At 48.7% G+C, this 20,037-nt stretch overlaps 7 protein-coding genes across 7 annotated transcripts; 5 read left to right on the top strand and 2 right to left on the bottom strand.

Annotated features, from left to right (window-relative positions):
- The first annotated feature begins 5,049 nt into the window (after positions 1 to 5,049).
- On the top strand, positions 5,050 to 7,412 carry GGS22DRAFT_9363 (uncharacterized protein). The gene has a single exon (XM_047968470.1). It carries the CDS (start codon positions 5,484 to 5,486, stop codon positions 7,281 to 7,283), a length of 1,800 nt encoding a protein of 599 aa, XP_047824031.1. The 5' UTR covers positions 5,050 to 5,483; the 3' UTR covers positions 7,284 to 7,412.
- GGS22DRAFT_9393 (Dihydropteroate synthase) lies at positions 7,413 to 9,286 on the bottom strand. Its single transcript, XM_047968474.1, has 3 exons — positions 9,073 to 9,286; positions 8,771 to 9,019; positions 7,413 to 8,717 (listed from the first exon to the last, which is right to left on the bottom strand). The coding sequence occupies exons 2-3, from the start codon at positions 9,008 to 9,010 to the stop codon at positions 7,542 to 7,544; spliced, it is 1,416 nt and encodes a 471-aa protein (XP_047824030.1). The 5' UTR covers positions 9,011 to 9,019; positions 9,073 to 9,286; the 3' UTR covers positions 7,413 to 7,541.
- Positions 9,287 to 9,292: 6 nt separating this feature from the next.
- GGS22DRAFT_150176 (NPD-domain-containing protein) lies at positions 9,293 to 11,328 on the top strand. The gene is made up of 3 exons (XM_047959276.1): positions 9,293 to 9,973; positions 10,036 to 10,297; positions 10,386 to 11,328. Exons 1-3 carry the CDS (start codon positions 9,961 to 9,963, stop codon positions 11,218 to 11,220), a joined length of 1,110 nt encoding a protein of 369 aa, XP_047824029.1. The 5' UTR covers positions 9,293 to 9,960; the 3' UTR covers positions 11,221 to 11,328.
- A 345-nt stretch (positions 11,329 to 11,673) lies between these two features.
- On the top strand, positions 11,674 to 12,769 carry GGS22DRAFT_194368 (NAD(P)-binding protein; the record flags this gene model as incomplete). The annotated part of the gene is made up of 2 exons (XM_047965496.1): positions 11,674 to 12,361; positions 12,445 to 12,769. 2 exons carry the CDS (start codon positions 11,674 to 11,676, stop codon positions 12,645 to 12,647), a joined length of 891 nt encoding a protein of 296 aa, XP_047824028.1. The 3' UTR covers positions 12,648 to 12,769.
- A 190-nt stretch (positions 12,770 to 12,959) lies between these two features.
- Positions 12,960 to 14,757, top strand: GGS22DRAFT_9354 (uncharacterized protein). Its single transcript, XM_047968467.1, has 2 exons — positions 12,960 to 13,194; positions 13,272 to 14,757. The coding sequence occupies exons 1-2, from the start codon at positions 13,104 to 13,106 to the stop codon at positions 14,636 to 14,638; spliced, it is 1,458 nt and encodes a 485-aa protein (XP_047824027.1). The 5' UTR covers positions 12,960 to 13,103; the 3' UTR covers positions 14,639 to 14,757.
- Positions 14,758 to 15,324: 567 nt separating this feature from the next.
- Positions 15,325 to 16,834, top strand: GGS22DRAFT_194366 (uncharacterized protein; the record flags this gene model as incomplete). Its single annotated transcript, XM_047965495.1, has 3 exons — positions 15,325 to 15,874; positions 15,933 to 16,215; positions 16,272 to 16,834. The coding sequence occupies exons 1-3, from the start codon at positions 15,725 to 15,727 to the stop codon at positions 16,832 to 16,834; spliced, it is 996 nt and encodes a 331-aa protein (XP_047824026.1). The 5' UTR covers positions 15,325 to 15,724.
- Positions 16,835 to 17,910: 1,076 nt separating this feature from the next.
- On the bottom strand, positions 17,911 to 18,994 carry GGS22DRAFT_194364 (uncharacterized protein). The gene has a single exon (XM_047965494.1). The coding sequence runs from the start codon at positions 18,973 to 18,975 to the stop codon at positions 18,028 to 18,030; it is 948 nt and encodes a 315-aa protein (XP_047824025.1). The 5' UTR covers positions 18,976 to 18,994; the 3' UTR covers positions 17,911 to 18,027.
- Positions 18,995 to 20,037: the final 1,043 nt, after the last annotated feature.

The following is a 20,037-nucleotide window of genomic DNA, read 5'->3' as shown; positions in this document are numbered from 1 at the left end:
GTTGGTTGATGCTGGTTAAGTTGGGGGCCGCGTATCCGTCGTCCATTCCACCCTCGACGAAGGAATGGTTGAGAGAGCTCTGAAAAGAGAAGCTAGGCAACCAATTCACCCAATCGCGCGTCTATATACAGCCATAATTCATGCTTCTCATCTCATATCCGATTTGCAACGCCTGTCCTCGTTAGGCTGCGTCACATCGAGCTCCGAGTTTCCGCGGCGGAAAATGATCTCGAGTGGCGAAAATTAGAGTGAACACTCCCGCAACGCGTGGACATTGAATGCTATCGTCCTGCATTTCCGGTCTTGGCATTGAATGTGTATATTCTCACCGGAAAAAGCTTACTATATCTGACGCGCTGAGCATGCCCAAATTCCCTCAAGCTAAATGCTATCTTTTTCACCAACTCCCTCCTTGCGTGCCCCTTCATTTCCTTCCTAACACTTCTACTGGTCCTAGCAGGGCGGGGATCTCTATTATTTGCTTCGCCGAGGCCCGGTAAGTGCCGAGAGATTCAATCTTACCCACCCTACCATCTGACCCCCTCTCCTTCAAAAGTCCAATTCTTTACCGTGCCAAGTACCTGGACTGCTGGAGGATTTTTTTTTTCTTTCAATTCGACCCGAACAACTGTGGTTGTAGAAGGTACATGCTGGTCCTAAGGGCGGCAAACATGATTGAGCAAACCATTAATTACCTTCTCACTACTCTGATCTCGCAGGCAAACATCGCAGCATCCCTTCCAACACCAACTAAATCGGACGTGAGCAAGGGCGAGTCGGTCAAGCTGTACCTACTACCTACTACTTACCAAGAAGTTGGGGGCCATATCTCCCCGCGGTCCCGTGGCTGTAAACGTTTGACCAGGTCGTAGCATGTCGACGACAGGCTCGGATCGTATTGCCATTCGCAAACAGCTTCTCATTCAGCAAGCCACGCGATGTTACCGTAGCAAGACCCGGACTAGGCGTAGTCGCGCGGCAGGACTACGGGGTTCCGCTCTGCTTGTGATGTCACTTCAACCCACTAACAATTACAGACTTACGCAACTAAGGATCACCCATAAGCAAACGTGATTTTCCCCGAGTACCCTCCCTTCTACGTTATGCAGAACGTACGGATGATGTGCCTGACGTGCATCGTCAGCCCTTCGTTACACTACTTCCGTCTCCTGCTCAGCCCTACGCAGTACTTCGTGGCACTTGCGTCGATTGAGAATCCACGACTTGTCGCGGCTTGGACCCGTGTGGACATGGCTGAGTCAGACAACGGTACTTGTAAAACATGAGCTGCCGGGCAGAGTACCGATGAAAATGACTGGTCGATTCAATTTCTGGGCGCTCATTATTCCGACGCTGTCTCAATTCCACACTGTGTTCACGTCTCGAGTGGAATATGACAGGTCACTCGTGGTCCTGAGAGGGGGCGTTACTGATGCGTGCCTGGTGCGCTGGTGGTAAATGGCTGTTGTACGAAAAAACCCACGCCGCACATGTACAGGACGGGAAGGTTATCTTCCTGCGTCGCTGTGTGTGACCTTTGCCAGTGACACAAACTACTGCGCCGCGCTTCTTGCGACGCAGACGCTATACGTTTGTCCGTTCCCAGCGATGTACAGGAAGCATTGTTTGGGAGCGAGGGACCAATGAAGTATTTCTCTGCGTACCATGGATCATAAAAGGTCGCTTAAGCGAAGCAGGGAATTCCCCTCAGGTAACAAGCGAACTGCCGATCCATGTGCAACTTATTGCCGACCATGCACCAATTTTTCAATACAGTTAGAAGGATCCGCTACAACTGTCGTCAGCTCACTTAACTTGCCTATCTACCTATCTAACAGGCATACCGTGTTGGAATCCACACCACTTGTCTACCTAGGCAGCTAGGTATGGATATTGCTTAGCTGCTTAGGTATGCCACTTATCGGGTGGCGGTCCAGTCGCGACGCCGCCCTAAGGTTACCTTGGGAAATATTAATCACATTAGAGAAAAAAAAAGAAAAGAAGAATACAAAGAAGGCTTACGTGGTACAGAAACCTAGTCAGCCGAGCGGTGTAACCCTGCAAACGCGTGTGTAACTCCAAAGCCTTCCCCCCAGGTCTCTTAAGTATCCTCTAAATACGAATTGGCCGGTAAGATCAAGCCGAGTAAGCGCGAGGTAACACAAAACTTGTTCAGTGATTCTTGATTTACAGAGGATCATCGATGGTTGAATGCATTGGAAAAGTTATCGAATGATATGAGTTGGCTGTCATTGGACGATCGAATGAATTATAGTACTAGGTACTAGATCGACAAGGGGTCATGGTCGTCTTTCGTCCGATGAGTTGTGGTACGAAGTAAATTAGTTTAAAATCTTTTTTTATCATTCTCTACATTCTGATTCGCTGTGGAAATTTTGGTGAGGTTGTATTCTTCATCTCGTCCCCAGTCCCAAGGTTCTTCAACGAAATTACTGACCTACGCATCACTATACAAGGCAAAACTGACCTTATTGAAGTCAGCTGGTAATAGCATACATGGGTGAGATATCTATCGGTTCCAGCTCGGCTTATTCATAATATCATTATGTTAGGATCCTCCAATAGGTCCTTGCAGATCATATGTACATACCCTATAGCCTGGACGTCTTAATGATGTGATGGCAGCACTAGACTGAAACCACTACGGGTTCCCACATACTCGGCTTGACTTGCTTGATGATGTAGTGTGGATGAAAGATAGAAAAAAAATCAAGGAAATTTTAGCCCCCCTGTTCCTGGTGATCAGGAGATCTGTGATGGGCGACAGCTCGGGTTCGTGCCACGTTGAAATATTGCTTGGTATGTAGGTTCGCTCATGCTGTGAGCTGTATGCTACGAGCGTCTGACTTACAGGTACATGCCTACTGTACACACGTAGGGCTTTAGAGAGGTACACACGCACCCAGAGCCTTGGGGCAATCTAGCATCCGCATCTAGTGTAACGGGGTGTAACACGCTTCCGCCGGCTATTCGTTCCGAAAGAGACGACGGCTGCTGATCCCACGTCAAGGCACTGCTGGCCTTCGCTCTCTGCGTAGGTAGCTCTGGGAGAAAGGGGTCCTTTGCGAGATCGCGGGATTGAGCCCGGGGATGCGTGGGATGGCACTGGGTATGCTTCGGATTTAGATGGAGCCTGAACCGGCTTAAACCCCTTTACGCGGCCCCCCATTTTCCATTGGTTCGGTACGTAGGGCTGTGCCGGATAGGATTGGGATTGGGTGGTATGTCCGAAGTTTAGTTGCTCGAGTATAGGATTTGTTGCGCTTGATTGACATTAGTATAGTAATTATCAAAGCCTACCTACTATGATTACAATGTCCCAGTCACAAGGTCGGGTGAGGGTGTACAGTGTGACGGTAAGTATCACTACCTAATCGTTATGTAATCACAGAATATTATGTGAATACACCCCCCCTAATTTCTCAAGGTGAAACGTGACGAGTACGGAGTCAGGTGCCACAATGAAGATCCAATGCTTGGTTGCGGATACATAGGGCTATTAGATGAACACACCATACACTGGATTGTGTCACCGAAGAGGATTCCAGCCCTACGAAGTAAAATTGAGGAACACACCGAAGATCAGATAATGGCTAGTATAGATTGGCGCGGTGGCTCCCTATCTAAGCCTATACGTGGCTGGATGCTTCTTATCGTATTGCTTCCGCAGCTTTCCCTCTCGCGGGAATCTACATCGCCGACCGGCGGTCGCCGATTGAAAGGGGGTAGAAGTGACATCATTAGCGCCGATGGCGTTCGACGAGACCGGACTCTAGCTCGCTCGCGGGTATAAACGTGGGCTTAGTAGGCTATGTCAAGCCATGGATGCTGACTAAGGAGTACAGCATATACGGTGAACACCCCCCCTATCCTTCTAAGATGAAGCCACAACGGCGAAGCTAAGGAGAGCCTCACGGTTCTACCGCAGCAGGCGGAAAGAAGCCTTGCCAAGACGCCGTTGGATAAAGTTTCAATCACCGAGAGATGATGGCGTTCGTTTCAGGTAGTGCCACAGTGGTGAGAGGCGTCCGGAGTCCGTAGCGTGGGAGATCTGATGCCGGGACGTGCTATGACCCTTGCTAGACTGGGTGCTACGATGGCACACAGATCGTATAACGTGTGCTTGCATGCTAGCGTGGATAGAAGCCGAAGCCACAGTCTTGGATTTCATGCACGCTCGTAGGTTAAATCTACAGCGGAAATATTGCTATAGTTAGATAGAGAAGCTTCTGAGGGTAGGAGACTAGAAGGTTGCGACAAAACTAGGGTATTAGGTAGATATGCATGTGTGTCTTCATAGAAGGTTAGGTAACTTGGCGTTGAGTGAACTATGTGACTAATCGAAACTTTAAGAAATAGCTTCTGTTAAGTGGATAATAGAAGTGCTGATATATTTCTCGTGATATGGATTGCATGTTAAGACTACCCAAGTAGCAGTTAATACTGAATCATCCCCTTTCAAGCCTGGGCCGATCATAGATCACCAATTGACGTTGTATACCTAACTTCTTATTATCGCTCTAAATCACTAAGTACCTACTTTGAGTCTGTAGCGTTTGATAGAAGAAGTAAGAGACATTCGGATACTAAATAGGTGTTGGAATTTCTACCACTTAGAAGGTAGCCGCTTCATAGACTTTTGAATTCAACCTCTATACTCATATTGAACAATCTAATACGCGTGATATGCCGTGTATATATCGTAAAAAGAGATAGCTGAATCCTTTTGGTGGTGGTTGATGTTGAGATTGTAGCCCCTTATGTTACCCCTGAATATAGCCCCTGAATCCATATACACCAACTGAGAGTATATGAGAGGCTTTCTCCATTCATAAACGTATCAAAGTGATTGTTTATAAATGGTATTCGGTTACCATGCAATATTTAGGCTCTCAATGCTGGATGAAGCAAAGCGGACTTGGTCAAGTCGGGTCCGGTGATAGAACGAACAAGGACAGTCTCGCCTATGTCGGTTCACTTGACGACAGTCTTAAGGAGACCCGGTTCTAGTTCAAAGATCCGTAGATGAGATGAGATGGCTAACACTGGAAAGAGTAGACCGCGTCCCCCACCATCCCCAGCCGGCCGGGACGATGGTAAAGGACCTCATCAAGCCGCGCTTAGTCGTGATAGCTTCACTGCCGCACGGAAAGAGACAGAATCACCAGCCGCAAGTCGGAACACGCTTGTTTCCTACCTTTCTAATGCTTCATGCGTTTTGTTTTGCTTCATTTCTTTTCCTTTCATCACCCTCATCCCATCACTCCATTTCCCCCAATCCTCTCTACACGCTGCAACGCATTTTGAATGTCAATTCCTGACTTCTCAAAGCTATCATTCACTCGTTTTTACCCATCTCTCGATTTTCTTTTGTGACATCACGCTCATTTTCGAGTCTCGCTTTGATTTAATCAATCCCTTCCACTCCTCTGAGCATCTCGTGATCGCGTCTTTCTTGCACAATGGGTAATTGTCTTTCGACTCTTCGCGGCTTTTTCAAGGGCCGACGTGTTTCGGCGCCTGACGAAGAAGGCGTACCTCTCGGCGACATGCAGCCGGGTACGAACAAGGAGAATGAACAAAACCCTCATGTATCTTCCACCGGCGGCGATGTGACCGCGTTCCCTACGGGCAGCATTGAGCTTCCTGCCGGAGATGACCACAACTCCAGCGTCTCCGTGCAGTCTACTGCTGTGAACTCAAGCCACTCTCGCGGAGGAGAGAATTCCGCCCAAGCTGATGCGCCTGGTGGCGCTACTACACACCATGCCGACGCTGATGTCCAGTCGCATGGCTCTGGAGATTCTATGAACGACGCTGCCGCTGAAAACGCTCAGATTCAAGTTGCCCGACGCACTTCCATCCTTCGCGTTGGACCTGCTCGAATCGTCTCAGCTCGATCAGCTGGCAACATTCGCTCAGTCACTTTCAGTCTCCCCGACAGTCCTCGCACCCCTGGACTCAAACATTCTGCCACAATGTCTGAGATTAACAGCAACAACGACCCCGTGGCGAACTACATCAAGAAGAATGCTGAAACCATCCACGCGGCTAAACAGCGATGGGAGCAGTTCGACTTGAACCGCCATCGCCAGGTCCAGCACGCTCAGTACAGAGAGAATCTCAAGAACATGAAGAACCCCGGCGACCTGTACATGGTTCCCTATTTCGATGAGGGAGACCTTGATGCTAATGGTTCCGGAATGCTCGGTATGGGCATCCCTACGCATGCTCGTGTTCCCTCCAAGGTGTACACCCAACAGATTCGAGACCTGAGCGGGCAGAGTCTTCGACCCGTGAGTATTCCTTCCTCTTATTCCTTTTGTCACACACTCTCCTATGTTATGCCCCCAGCCTCGGGAATAGAGAGATGTCATGTTCTTAATCGCATCGAAGTATGTTTGCTAACAATCGCACGACAGGCATCCCCACGCCACCCACGACAGGTGCGCAGCATGAACCACCTTCGAGTCGACCCGAGCGTGAGCTCCGTCAGCTCCGGTAGCGTGCGCAGCGGCATGGTCAGCCCTCTCACCCCCCAGAGCGGCTACCCTCGTCGCGGAGTCTCAGACCCCTCGACTCCACTTGCCGGACCTAACAACATGGAGTATCAGAGCGATATCAACGCTCGTCGCGGCTTGGCTCGTCTACAGGAGCTCACCCCAGCCAAGCGCCTCTGCGTTGTCAAGGAGCGCCATCCGCAGACGACCAACGAGTCGCGCGTGCCTCTCCTAGACCGCGAGGGCAAGCCATCCCAGGATATATCCGAGGCGGACGAGCAGGGTAAGACTGAAGAGAAAGCGGCGGATAAGACCTCAGACGATGAGCTCATGACCAAGGCACTCGAGCAAGTTGGCCAAGCCCTCATGAAGGCACGCGCAAGAATCCTCAACAAGGTGCGCAAGCATGTAGAAGATGAGGTCCATGCTGCGTACATCACGGAGGCTATCCTTGGCCTGGATGATGATATCGTAGAGGAGTGTGCGCATGCAGACAATGCCGACAGCCAGCACTTGATCCGCACGCAGGTTGCCAAGATCCGCCGAGTCTCTGACGCTGAGATGCGAATCGAGCGCGTCACCGATGCCGACCTCGAGTACTGTGCCGAATCCACCAAGAAGCAGAAGGCGGCCGCCCTCGTCGAGAAGTGGAAGGCTGAGGCCCTGGCTGAGGTCGAGGCGAAGCAGAAAGGAAAGGGCAAGGCTGTCGACACTGGTAAGGAGAAGGGTGTTCGCTTTGGTGGTGGAGACGCTACTTTCTAAGTTGGCTTGGACGTCCTATTGAATTCCTAAGCAATTCCCTGGTGGATTTTTAGGGATTTGGTAGTTGAGCACACTATTCGGTGGTAAAGGTGATGAATTGGTGGGCTAATTGCAATGAGGGCGTTGATGAATGGGAATATGGAAGGGTCTGAATGAACTGAACGCTTTACAAAAATGAGGGATGATAGGACCCTGGAGGCTCTGGCACTTGACACATGTAATTTCCATAGGCAGTAACACAAAATGCAATGTGTTACTTTAATATCTCCAGACGGCGTCAGCCATCTTGACTACCTGCCCCATCTCCACGACGTCGTGGACACGCACTATATCCGCGCCGCCCTGTACCGCCGCGGCAACGGTCGCTGCAGTGCCAAAGACGCGATCCATAGGTTTCGGCACGCCTGTGACCTTGCCGATGAAGCTCTTACGGCTGGACCCCACGAGCCATGGCAGACCCTCTAATCCGGGCCAGTTACGTAGCTCGTCGAAATGGCGAAGTAATTGTAAGTTCTGCTCGCCGACCTTGGCGAATCCAAGCCCCGGATCGAGAATGATACGCCACCTGCGGATACCCGCCGCCTCAGCTGCCGCTACCCGTTCGAGTAATTCCCGAGCGATAGTCGGGATAAGTCCCTCCGGATATTCGTTTAGCTTACTCATTGTACTAGGGTTTCCCCTCATATGCATCAAGCAGACCGTTTTCCCCAAACGGGCCATCGTGAGAAGCATATCCGCGTCCATGAGACCCGCAGACACATCGTTAACGATGTCTGCGCCAGCCTTGACGGCTGCTTCGGCAACTGAGGCTCGGTATGTATCTATGCTAATCGCGACATCGCGTGTTTCGGGAAGGCTGCGGATAAGTTCGATAACAGGCAAGACACGGTCCATTTCTTCTTGCGCACTGACTTCGAGCGTACCCGGAGCTGTGGATTGGCCACCTATATCAAAAATCGTGGCGCCGCCTCGGACATAAGCCATGATTGTGTCCCTTAACGAGTCGGGGGTATGTATCCCCCCATCCGAGAATGAGTCAGGCGTTATGTTAAGAATGGCCATTACCTGTGTTTTCCGCGTTGCCTTGAGGGCATTCAAAGGTTCTACTGAGGCGCATATCGGTGTCAGAGTCGAGAGTGGCTCAGGCGTTTCGGGCAACTCATTCAGGTAATCCTGGATAAATTTCCATGGTTTGGAAGGGTCAATTGACTTTTGCGGGATGAGTTCGGCGAGAGGGCGGAGAACGAATTCACGTTCAGGGATACCAATATGAGGGATTTTGAGTCTCTCATGATCGACCTTTTCATTTTCATAAAGCAAAATGTCTAGGTCGATATTTCGAGGACCCTTATCTATGAGTTTCCGCCTTCCCATAGACTTCTCTATGTCTTGCAATTGGTCTAATAACGGCAATGGCTCCAGATCGGTTTCGACCTAATGAAGACCATTCAGCTCAAGGTGTAGGGAGTGGGGATTCTAAGACAAACCTCGCAAGCTCCATTCACGAATCTATCTTGATCTAGAACGTACATGGGTTCAGTTTCCCAGAGACTGCTCGTCCTCTTGACTTTGATATCTCTCGCATCCATCTCTTTACACGCCTGCTCAATCATGGCTACTCGATCGCCGACATTACTTCCCAGAGCGATATAAGCAGTCTGCTTACCGCGACGCTTCGCGCAGCCGCATGCTTCCCTAGATGGACTCGACGAAATTTGACGGTCCATACTACTTCTCTGGAAGATGATACTATTAAAATAAGAGGGAAAAGGAGAATGTATTGAATCACCTAAGGAGGCATTCAAATGCGTATAAGATGGTGGCACTCGAATACGGCGAAGCGTATAACTCCATGCTCGAAGTGTTGATGAGAAACCACTCATTGAAAACTAAACGAAGGATCAAGCCGCTTAGTCAATTGCCGCATTGGCTAGTCACGCATCATAATGGCACCTGGATTCTGAAGCTGACGGGAAAAATTGATGAAGCAAACTTTAGATATCCACCTTACCAAAAAAATAGGTACATACGTACCGTAATCTAATCTCCGATCTACTCTTTACGGCACTACGGCACTACGTAACTCCGGCTTATGGATTTTTCTTCTAAAGAATGACGGATGACGACGGCATTAAGAAGGACCTACCATTGAACTGGGCAGTTACTCCGCAGCACAAGATTTATCATTAGGTAAATCACTGCATATTTAAGCCCATGCAGAATGACTTGCGGCGACGACATTCATCATTCTTTCCTTAACACGATCTAAAACATATGGAAACCCGGAGCAACCGCATGCAAAATGGCTTAGACGAACCTCGGCTTAGTACCCGCTTTCAGGGGTTGATGCACTCCATCAAGTTCTAAAAGAGGCAGTATTCCCAGATGGGATTAGTTCGCCGTCGACTAGGCACTCAAGATGCCTCGGTTCCCCAGCTTTCGACTGGGTCACACGCTGGTTCAATAGCCGTACGACCCCAATTTCCACCATCTCCAGACTATTTTGCCGATAATCAAAGACCATCCTCTTAGTATTTCTATCTCGAATTGATCTATCTTCTAATATTTAATCAACTCTGATTATTTTATATTATAGTTGTAGAACCAAGTTGTAGATCCGACTTCGCTCTGTTACCTCGAATTGTTTTGTAATTTCAGCTTACGTCTGACAGTCAAGATGGCCTCACCACGTGCGTTACAATTGCAACAATCTACGCTGATTCCAGTAAACTAACCAGATGTGACTATTTAGAGAAGATCCGAACGCCCATAACCGATCTATTCAAGATCAACCACCCTATCCTACTGGCTGGTATGAACGTAGCTGCTGGTCCCAAGTTGGCAGCAGCTGTTACAAATGCCGGAGGTCTCGGTGTCGTTGGAGGCATGTCATACACCCCAGCCATGTTGAAGGAACAGATCGACGAACTCAAGTCGTACTTGAATGACAAGAATGCGCCGTTCGGAATTGACCTGTTACTCCCACAGGTTGGCGGTAACGCCAGGAAAACAAAGTACGTTCTCGTATCCCCAATACACATCGCCTCTCGTTCGGCGAGTGGCGACCAAACAGATCACTGAACTAATCCCGTGGGAATACAGTTACGATTACACGAAAGGCAAGCTTAACGAGCTGGTCGACGTCGTCATCGAATCGGGTGCCAAACTCTTCGTTTCCGCTGTCGGTGTGCCACCCAAGGCCGTCGTCGACAAATTACACAAGCACGGCATTTACTACATGAACATGGTCGGACACCCCAAGCATGTCCAGAAGGCGTTAGACATCGGTTGCGATATCATCTGCGCGCAGGGTGGCGAGGGTGGCGGTCACACCGGAAACGTTCCAACCACAGTCCTCATCCCGGCTTGCGTCCAGATCTGCAAGGGGAAGATAAGTCCGGTTTCAGGCAAGCAAGTTCAAGTTATCGCTGCTGGTGGCATTCACAACGGACAGCTGCTAGCTGCTTCGTTGATGATGGGCGCGAGCGCTGTGTGGGTTGGTACCCGATTCATCCTAACGGACGAAGCCGGAGCGCCAGAATCGCACAAGGAGGCTGTTCAGACCGCCAGCTTTGACGACACGATTAAGACTCTCATCTTCACCGGACGACCGCTGCGAGTGCGAAAGAACCCGTACATCGAAACCTGGGAGAACGAGCGCCAGGGCGAGATCAAGGCGTTGACGGCTAAGGGTGTTCTCCCTTACGAGCACGACCTAGAGCAGGTCGCGAACGGCGTCACCGAGATCCCAGGAGCACCAAAGCCTACTGGCGACGAGGACGTGGACGACATTATGGACCAATTCCGACCGTTCCTGATGGGACAGTGTGCTGCGCTGGTAAACGAAAACATGAGCGCGAAGGCGGTTGTGGATGAGTTCATCACAGATGCCACAGCTGCGCTGAGCCAAGGCCAAAAGATGACTTCAAAGCTGTAAATGGAATTTTGCGAGGTTGCATAAGAAGTGCAATGTGTGTATAAATATAAAGAGCCTTTTTATTTCGTAGTATAAATACCAATTGATCTAGCTGTTCTATACATGAAACTATACAAATTGCCATTTCGAGTTTAATAGCTGAAGAGAATACTGAAAGCAGTGGCGATCTTGTTTGTCACTTCCTATTGAGATCCCTGTTACACATGTTTAAGGTATATTCTACGTCACCACTCATCGAAACCTCCACCGATAGGCAGGCACATCTCTTGTGCAATTAGATAAGCTTGACGAATTGTGTGTATGTGATCTCATCGCCGATGGTATCTTGATCTTCAATATTATACCTTCCTATCAAAAGTAAAAGCCTGACTTTCCTTTTGCGCATATTCTCCAAACGACTGCTAACTTATCTACTCCGATTTCGAAGAGAATATATTCAATTTACTCCTTAGCATGGCTGATACACACCAGTTCGATGTGAATAAGCTCTTTGGGGTTCAAGATTTTGTGGCTGTGGTCACCGGAGGAGGTACAGGTATTGGGCTCATGGCCGCACAAGCTCTATCTGCGAATGGTGCCAAAGTATACATTACGGGTCGACGGAAAGAAGTATTAGAGAATGCGGCGAAGAGTCACCAACCTACCAAGGGCAAAGGCCAAATCATTCCTATCGGACCTTGTGATGTGACTAAGAAGGAAGATATAGAGGAATTGGTTGTGGGTCTGAGCAAACAGGAGAAGTACATCAACCTCCTGGTTTGCAATGCCGGTATCTCGGGTCCGAAGGCTGAGCCTAAGCACAGAGAGGCCGACGATCTTAAGGCACAGCTATGGAACAACGAAGACCCTGATGACTGGCATGACAACTTCAACACCAATGTCACTGCAGTGTACTTTACGACCGTGGCCTTCCTCCCTCTTCTACAAGCCGGTATTCGTCCTAAAGGACCCTTGGAACCGTACTCTAGCTCCGTTATAACAATTTCATCCATGTCCGGCATAATGCGACATGCTCAGGGTCATTTTAGCTATAATACGGCCAAGGGCGCAACGATCCAGTTAACGAAGCTCATGAGTGCTGAGTTCCAGAAGGCTGAAATTAGAGTTAACTCTATAGCACCGGGATATTTCCCTAGCGAGAGTAAGTACTTCGAATTCTATCGATCTAGAAGCTGCCATCATGGCATTCTCGATTAGGGGCGTAGCTAATTTAGCATGTTAAAGTGACGGCAAAAGGTAGTGACGAGAGGCAGAAAAGTCATGTACCGCCAGAGAAAATTCAAGATAAAGGACATGTTCCGCTTATGAGAGCAGGGCGTGAGGAAGAGATGGGAATGACTGTCCTGTATCTTGCCAAGAACCAGTATGTTAACGGTGAGATCATCGCGGTTGATGGAGGGGTTCTGAACGTTCTCGCAGGACGATGAGGGGACGCGCCTAGTGTCTTTCAATAACGTGATAACATCGCAACGAATACCTATGGAGTTTAAACGTTGTAAAATAGCTTGAGCCAGGTACATAGGATTTAGAGAGAAAATAAGATAGCAAGGTATTTTTAGCTTTCTGTTGTCATCAGCGAAAATCCTGAATATCTCGAAGAGTCATTGCGACGTCCATAGTACAGTAGACCGGGATTAGCGCTCTTATGGTGATTTCCCTTTCTGGGCAGGTACCCACTATTACGGAATTCTTAGGTATTGACTCACCATAGCTGCATAGCAGCCCCAACAGCCCCAGGCAGCAATTGAATCCGCTTCAATCATTCTAAACAATTTATTAAGGAAACTCTATCGTTCTTCGATTCTATGTTGATACTCTTCATGAACTTCGCGAACGTACCTTTTCGCAGAAAGTCGAGATAGGCTCCGCCAACCTCAACTGTTATGCCTAAGAAAAGGCATAACAATAAATATTCCAAACCGCCTTCGGTTGCTCCACCATCACTTGCCCTATCTTCTTCGTCCCGGGCGACTGGTAAGTGAAGCCCCACTGCCACCATCTCCGATAGACATAGCACGACATGACGTTAATATGTGACATGTAACATATAGAACATCATGAGCGTTCGGTCAACCAGCTTCTCGCAGAGATGCGACGGAGTAGCGTGAGGCAAAATGGTGCGCAGAACAATGTAGCTGCAGCAACTCCCACCGTTCCCCCCTCGATCCGTCAGATCCTCCAAATTCCCGAGACACCCGCCCCACGACCCAGAAGAGCTCCGCGCCGCGACGCCAATGGTCGACGAGCACCACCCGGTCCGCCACCTCCACGAAGTTGGGTATCGTTAGCGCTATCGCGACATGCTCCCAAGGAACTACAATCTGATGCCGCAGGGCATATTCAACACTGGCGCTTACCAGATGCATATGTCCCCGAGTCGGGAAGTCTCATAGACCTTTTACTTCGGAGACTGGCCCGGGATTGGGAGCAGCAGCGAGAATGGAATCAGTTTTACCTATATACACTTCCTAGCCATTTGCGCACGGGATTGTTGACGTACGTTGCGGAAATTTACGAGCCCGGATTGTCTATTAAGGACATACGACTCATCCTTACCGGTCCTTCCGAAGAGAAGCTCGCTGAATACGACGTCGACAAGCCCGACTTGAACATTTTAAACGGGGATATATTCTACTTAGACCTAGCTGGGTCCGTGGGCAAGTCGCTGACGTTAAGAGAATTGAGCGATCTACTCTTCCCTCCCAAAGTAGTAGTCGAGCAGCCTGATCTTCAAGATTCGTGGGAAACCCCGGAGCCTATCCCCGGTCCAGTTAGAATGTTGCCGAACTTGACGCGGCTATCCCTTGCGATTGATCCTGAGCACTCGTCCAATGTGTCTTGGAAACAACTTCTATTGTTAGCTAACAAGATGCCAACTCTTACACATCTCAATTTATCTGGATGGCCTGAGCCGTCCTTAACACCGAACGCTAAACTCGCTAGAATCATATCCCCGGTGACCGGAAGGAGTGTTCAGTACGGCGGTACCGGCCCGTATAGCCACAATCTAGATAACGACTGGGTAGAGGCTATCCTAATATTAAAGCGTCTAAGCAAGGCCTTGTACGGCTTAGAATATCTCGATCTGACAGGCTGTGGAGATTGGTTCCCTGCTCTGATGAAAACTTCCGACGGGGACTTCACCGTAGACTATATTGACTGGGTGGGTGATTGGGGAAAGATTACAACGCTGAGGCTCTACTCTGGCTACGCTCTCACGGATGATTCAACCAGTGCCCAAATCTCAAGATTTGCAGAATGGATAGAGTCCGCAACAGCAGTCGGGAAACATATTAGAACACAGCGATCAGGAAAGGGACGGTGGATAACGGTGGATAAAGATACTCTTTCGGAGAGCGCAGAGGCGGCTCTAACGACCCGGCAACTGGGAGAACTTGCGTGGGGAGATGCGGTCTAGGTATGTTTGAAGGTTGCCTATAATATAAATACAGCTTTTTGAATACATCCTGATGTCCGAGTCTTGTGACTTATCGTGAGGTAGCGAGTCCCCGAATTCGCAATTTAGCTAACCGTTGGTTGCCTCTGATAACTAGAAATAGTATTCGCGTCTAGACAATGGAAGGTCATCAGAGCCTATCGGCATTTCAAATGTTCGAGAAATCTATCCTATATTAACCATGTAAACCCGCGCTAGTTACATCAACTATTGCGTTTCTCTAACTCTTCAACATATTTAAACGCTTCCGCTTACGAATTTGTTTCGCGACCCTGCTAAGTAAGACGACCTTGTGGCTATTAATTAGTCTCGAAAGACGCCAACGAAGGCTTAGGCTTCTTAGACTGCCGGGTTTCGATCGACAACGATACAACCGACTAGGGTTGACTGGCTCAGAGGTGCCGAACCGGTTTGGCAGGGGTCATTTCCAGATGGACCTCTATGACGCAACGCTAGTCAGGAACCAATCATCGTTGCAGACATCGACTAAAGGAGGCAAAACCGACCTGTGACGCATTTCCTGTCCACTCAAATGCTGTTGACTTGCAGTAGTGTACGTACATATCATGTCTTCGCATGTCTTGGAAAAATCTAGACAGGGGAAGATCGTACGTATGCGTACCTAATGTCCATAAAGCGGTAAAAAGCTGGTAATTGCTAGAATTGAGACGAATATCAGTTGGTCTTCCAGGGCACTGCCATCTAGTGCAGAATTATAACGAATGGTGGACAGCCATCCATGACATGTTCAGTGACTAGGTGTGAGGTTTGTTATATCATAGCAGCCACGCCTGTATCGAGCAATCGTATCAGTATGTAGTCAGTTAAAACTTCCCATACTCATTGCTGCAGCATAATCTCGCATCAAACTTCCTTTGTTTTTTTCATGCAGGTTGCCTTTGATATAAGTAGACAACTACCAACCAAAGCTCGCCAAAATACCCCCCTTTATAAGCTGATATAATACTACCACATTCACTACACCGACCAGACCGAAGCGACAACAACATCGCGATATTCAAGGTTCTCAATAATTACACAAGGAACATGGCCATCACGAAGGATGGCGGCATCAGGCCACTGACCGTGATAATTCCACTCATCCTGTCGATTGCGGGATTCGTCTTAGCAATGATAGCGATTTTCGCCGGCACGGGTTCGCAACAGCAAGCTCTAGAAGACTACCATCTAATCGCCGTGCGTTATTTACCCATGAACCAAAATTCTAAGAATTATAGACTAAACCAAGCACTAGATAAACATGTCTGATTTTGGACACGATCTCATACCTACCTCAACATCTTCCGGGTCTCAGCCCTCATCCACTAGCTCCCTCTGGGACGACCTCCAAGGCGCGATAACAGACCAATTAAACGATATAATCGGCGACATCGCCGACGAGCTCTCGAAGGAGTTAGGCATCTCGCAATGGTACAGTCTCCACGTCATGACCGCCTGCGAAGGCAACTTCGCACCGAACGCGACCTCTCAGGGCGCGTGGTACAACACGACGAACTGCACGGCGCAATCGCCAGGAGGTATGTATATCCACCACCCCCCTAACAACCAAGCACCAAGCTAACACCCAACCCAGTACACCTAAACCTAACAGCCCTAATCCAAAAAGAACTCTCCGCCGGCCCTCTCAAGCTCAACGCCTCGAAGCTCCCCATCCCGTCCAAGATCCAAGAAGCAATAGACTACCTCAACAGCTTCCTCCTCGCCACATTCACCCTCTACGCCCTCGGCGCCGGGCTCTCCGGGCTCTCCTTCCTCTCCAGCATCGTCGCATTAACCCTCTCCCGGCGTAGCCCTAATCCCATTACTCCCGCTGTATCAGCGATTAACATCACGCTCACGGCCCTAGCGACCCTGGCTTTGGCTCTTGCGAGCGCGATCGCGACGGCGATAGCGAAGAAGGGGGTACAGGAGATCAATGATGCGGGGGATGGGGTCGGGATCTCGGCGGTGGAGGGGTCGAAGTTGATGGTTGTGAGCTGGGTTGCGTTCGCGGTGATGTTGGCCGCGACGGCGTTTTGGGGGCTGGCGTGTTGGGTTCCCAGGAGGCGTGGGAGGAGGGGGTTGGTTGTTGTGGAGGGGGAGAAGGGGAGTGGGGGACGGGGAGGGGGGCTTTTGGGGAGGTTGAGGCGGCGTTAGGGGCGTGGGGGGATGTCTTGAAAGGGGACGGGTAAGCCGGAGTTTGGGTTGGTACTGTTGCTGAAAAGGAGGCGGTTTTTGCTTCTTTTTAATAAATTTGGTTTTGCTTTTCTGTGTACGTTGACTATTACCTAGTAGGTACCTAGGTGATACTTCATAGATGATTTACTTTTCCGAATTTCGACATGCAGGAAACATGAACGAATCGGTGAGATTGAGCCACGAGGTGTTGTGTCATCTGGGTCCCATTGCCGCATCAACTCTCCAGGCACCTGAGACAGTAATCTTTTACCGGTTTTGTGATTATTCATCTATAGCACACACTAGGTTCTGTTTTGATGTAGGAACGATCAGTGGCTTGCGCGTGTGTTGGTGTTCGTACAACCTGCTAATAGACAGACGAACCCCTGAAGTAGTCTCTGGCCAAGTTCTGTGTTCAGCCAGCGTCAGTGACGACCGACAATCTTATGTCTCGTCCAGATTCGTTAGTGACGGTACCAGTGCTAACCAAGAATGGCGGATAGAATCACCCAAGTTGACCACAGGAATCGGAAAGCTACCTGGATATTAGAAATAAAGTCGCGATGCATCCATAAACGTGGTAGTGACGGCATTCGCAATACCACATCGATAGCCTAGAACTTCTCAAGATTCATAAAATTAATGCGGGCGAAGTACTTTAGAACGGGTAGGGTTAGTGAAATAGCAGAAGGCAGCTGATTTAGTGGCCAATAATCAGGGGGGTTGGGCGGTGTCGTTGCTGCATAGAGTCGCCCAGGAACCCAGAAATGAGCTAGGTTCAGGCGAGCGCAGGGAGAAATTAGCAATGCAGGTAGCTTATCAAGCCGGATTCCGACGTAATAGCCAAGTGATGCAGTAAGTATCATCTTGATTGATCCGGCCAAAGATTCTCATCTGGATCTCTGGCCCTGCTTCTCGATTACATAGATGTAGGTGCCTATTTAAATAAAATATACCTATTCGTTATGTGCTAAGTAAGCACATTTAATACAGATGATCTCTAAGTCTATTTCTATGATTCTATTTAACTCCTCCTTTCCTCTATACTTTCTTTCCTATAATACAACCCCCAAACTGCCCCTTTTCACCATAGGGGCATGGAGAAAATAGCCCAGTTAGATTACGACAGCCATATAGTTTTTGCAGATGACATAATTATTCTATCACATCACCTAGCAGCCCAAATCTAGATATCGTACTACCGGCAAGAAATAAACAGACACAAGCCATGCATTCCAAAGTTGGAAAGTTCTTTTGTCTGCTTCAGGGGTACGCCATCTCAGCGTCCGAGTGCTTATGAGCACCCCTAAAAGGAATGGAAGGACGAAGCCGTACCATCTCATAGACCAGTATGCAGGACATACGAGACTAAATATCGAGATCATAAGGGCTGTGTACCAACGTGTCCATGTGTCTCCAATGACAAGTGGCATCGTCTTCCGGTTTCGGATCGAGTCACCTTCCATATCGTAAAGATCCTGAGTCTGTACCGTGGTGAAAATGATAGAGGCCAGAATGCTCATCCACTGGGTCGACGGCCCTGTTAGTAACAGTCGAGTTCCCAATGCCACCTCCATAGCGCCAGTCGCGAACGACAAAATCCCGGCCGCGTTGATGAGGTTGCGAACAATGAAGCTTCTATCAGCACCACCACCCGCATTATACCAAGTACCCAGGATGATGAGCGAAAGTGTCTGACGCAGCCCACCGATACAGCTGCTAACGATGATGGCGAAAATGTAATGCTTCCGCATGATAGATGCGGCCTTCTCTCTGCTAACCATACCAGAAGGCAACGGCCTCCAATGTTTGTTGATGCGATCTTCCTCGATTGCTTCCTCGCTGAGTTGGTTGAATATATTAAAGGGGAGCAAGTTTGACCACGTCCAGAACAGAGCTAGTGGGTATCGAACCAGCAGCCAGCCAACTATTCCGTGGGAAACATGAGGCTGCTCAAACATACAAGCAGCGTATGCTGTTATAGCCCCGAATATGCTCTGCGGGAACATGATCGTCTTCATGTCGCTGTATGTGAAGAGCCATATCGTTCTGAGGTATAACGGTGTTGTAAGTTGCGTTTTTATCAGAATGTCGTAAAACTTCTCCCGGGATTTCTTCATGTTGCGATGATTTCCCAACGAGTTGCTCTCTTAGAAGGTATTAGCAAATATGATACGATTATGATGGGAAATGGTTATTGAATCGTGAACAGTCTTCATATAGCTTTTATGGACTTCTGTTAGTGATCTTAACCGCGACTTTGGCTTGAGGTAAATGACTCCCCAAATCACTGCCATGATATGACATGAATGCTCGGTGACTAGCATTTTTTGCACTTCCGTGTTTTCTGAATCGTAATGTATAAATAAAACAGCGGAGTTTTTGATTCTGAAGGGTTTTCGCTGTCACGATTCCTAATCGCAGCCAAGCGCTTCCCATTACTACGCAACGACTAGAAAAGGGATGTTTCGGTGACATATCGATGCATACTGATCTGACCAGGGAAGAATTGCATCGACCATTCCGTGTTCACCGAGCTTCACTTCTCTTTAGACGTATAGCCTTACGGGCACAAAGTCAGGGGTCGAAGGATCAATACAACCTGGTCTAACTAGACCACTTCGGGGCCAAGTCCTACGGTTCTTCGTGATCCTAATCATGATGATCAACAGAACTGCATAAAGATATTGAATAATGTTAGAAAAGATGTACCACGCTGCCGGAAGTGTTACATAGTCGGTAGTTCTTAACCGCATCTAGATCGCGTAACCCCATGCGCAGTAGAGTGCCGAATTCCTTTCTTTCTATTCATGACTTAGCCTTATCATTGAAGAAGCGGTAGAAGTAGGACCTATTGACTAGTCTATCAACCAGATTTAATCTGTTTATGAGCCTCATGCATATGCATACATTTGCATGTGATGAAAGGGAGGATGAGGTTCGTGACTTAGCCGTGTTATGAATGGTTTGATGTTGATGATTCTACCTAGGCAAGAATACCTCGTCGCTAATGTACCAGGCAACTATTTTAGCTACGCAGAAGCTGTTAGAAGATGAGGTAAATATGTAAACTTAACTATTGACATTGGATAGATTTGGTCGTGTTATTGATGTTGTTTACTTGGTAAAGTAGTGTGAATGGGCAAGGCCTACGAAGTATGATGTAATCCTTCTAATGTTGC

The sequence above is a fragment of the Annulohypoxylon maeteangense genome, assembly GCF_022496945.1.
Source record: "Annulohypoxylon maeteangense strain CBS 123835 unplaced genomic scaffold GGS22scaffold_1, whole genome shotgun sequence".
Lineage (NCBI taxonomy): Eukaryota > Fungi > Ascomycota > Sordariomycetes > Xylariales > Hypoxylaceae > Annulohypoxylon > Annulohypoxylon maeteangense.
This window is presented reverse-complemented; position numbering and strand designations above follow the sequence as displayed.

What these genes read in the sequence shown, in the direction of transcription:
- GGS22DRAFT_194364 (XM_047965494.1), bottom strand. Translation starts at nt 18,975, where the DNA reads ATGAAGAAATCCCGGGAGAAGTTTTACGACATTCTGATAAAAACGCAA.
- GGS22DRAFT_150176 (XM_047959276.1), top strand. An exon ending in GGTAACGCCAGGAAAACAAA is followed by an intron (nt 10,298 to 10,385) that starts GTACGTTCTCGT and finishes GTGGGAATACAG; the next exon opens with TTACGATTACACGAAAGGCA.
- GGS22DRAFT_9354 (XM_047968467.1), top strand. Translation starts at nt 13,104, where the DNA reads ATGCCTAAGAAAAGGCATAACAATAAATATTCCAAACCGCCTTCGGTT. An exon ending in TTCTTCGTCCCGGGCGACTG is followed by an intron (nt 13,195 to 13,271) that starts GTAAGTGAAGCC and finishes TGTAACATATAG; the next exon opens with AACATCATGAGCGTTCGGTC.
- GGS22DRAFT_9393 (XM_047968474.1), bottom strand. Translation starts at nt 9,010, where the DNA reads ATGGACCGTCAAATTTCGTCGAGTCCATCTAGGGAAGCATGCGGCTGC. An exon ending in TCGTGAATGGAGCTTGCGAG is followed by an intron (nt 8,718 to 8,770) that starts GTTTGTCTTAGA and finishes GGTCTTCATTAG; the next exon opens with GTCGAAACCGATCTGGAGCC.
- GGS22DRAFT_9363 (XM_047968470.1), top strand. Translation starts at nt 5,484, where the DNA reads ATGGGTAATTGTCTTTCGACTCTTCGCGGCTTTTTCAAGGGCCGACGT.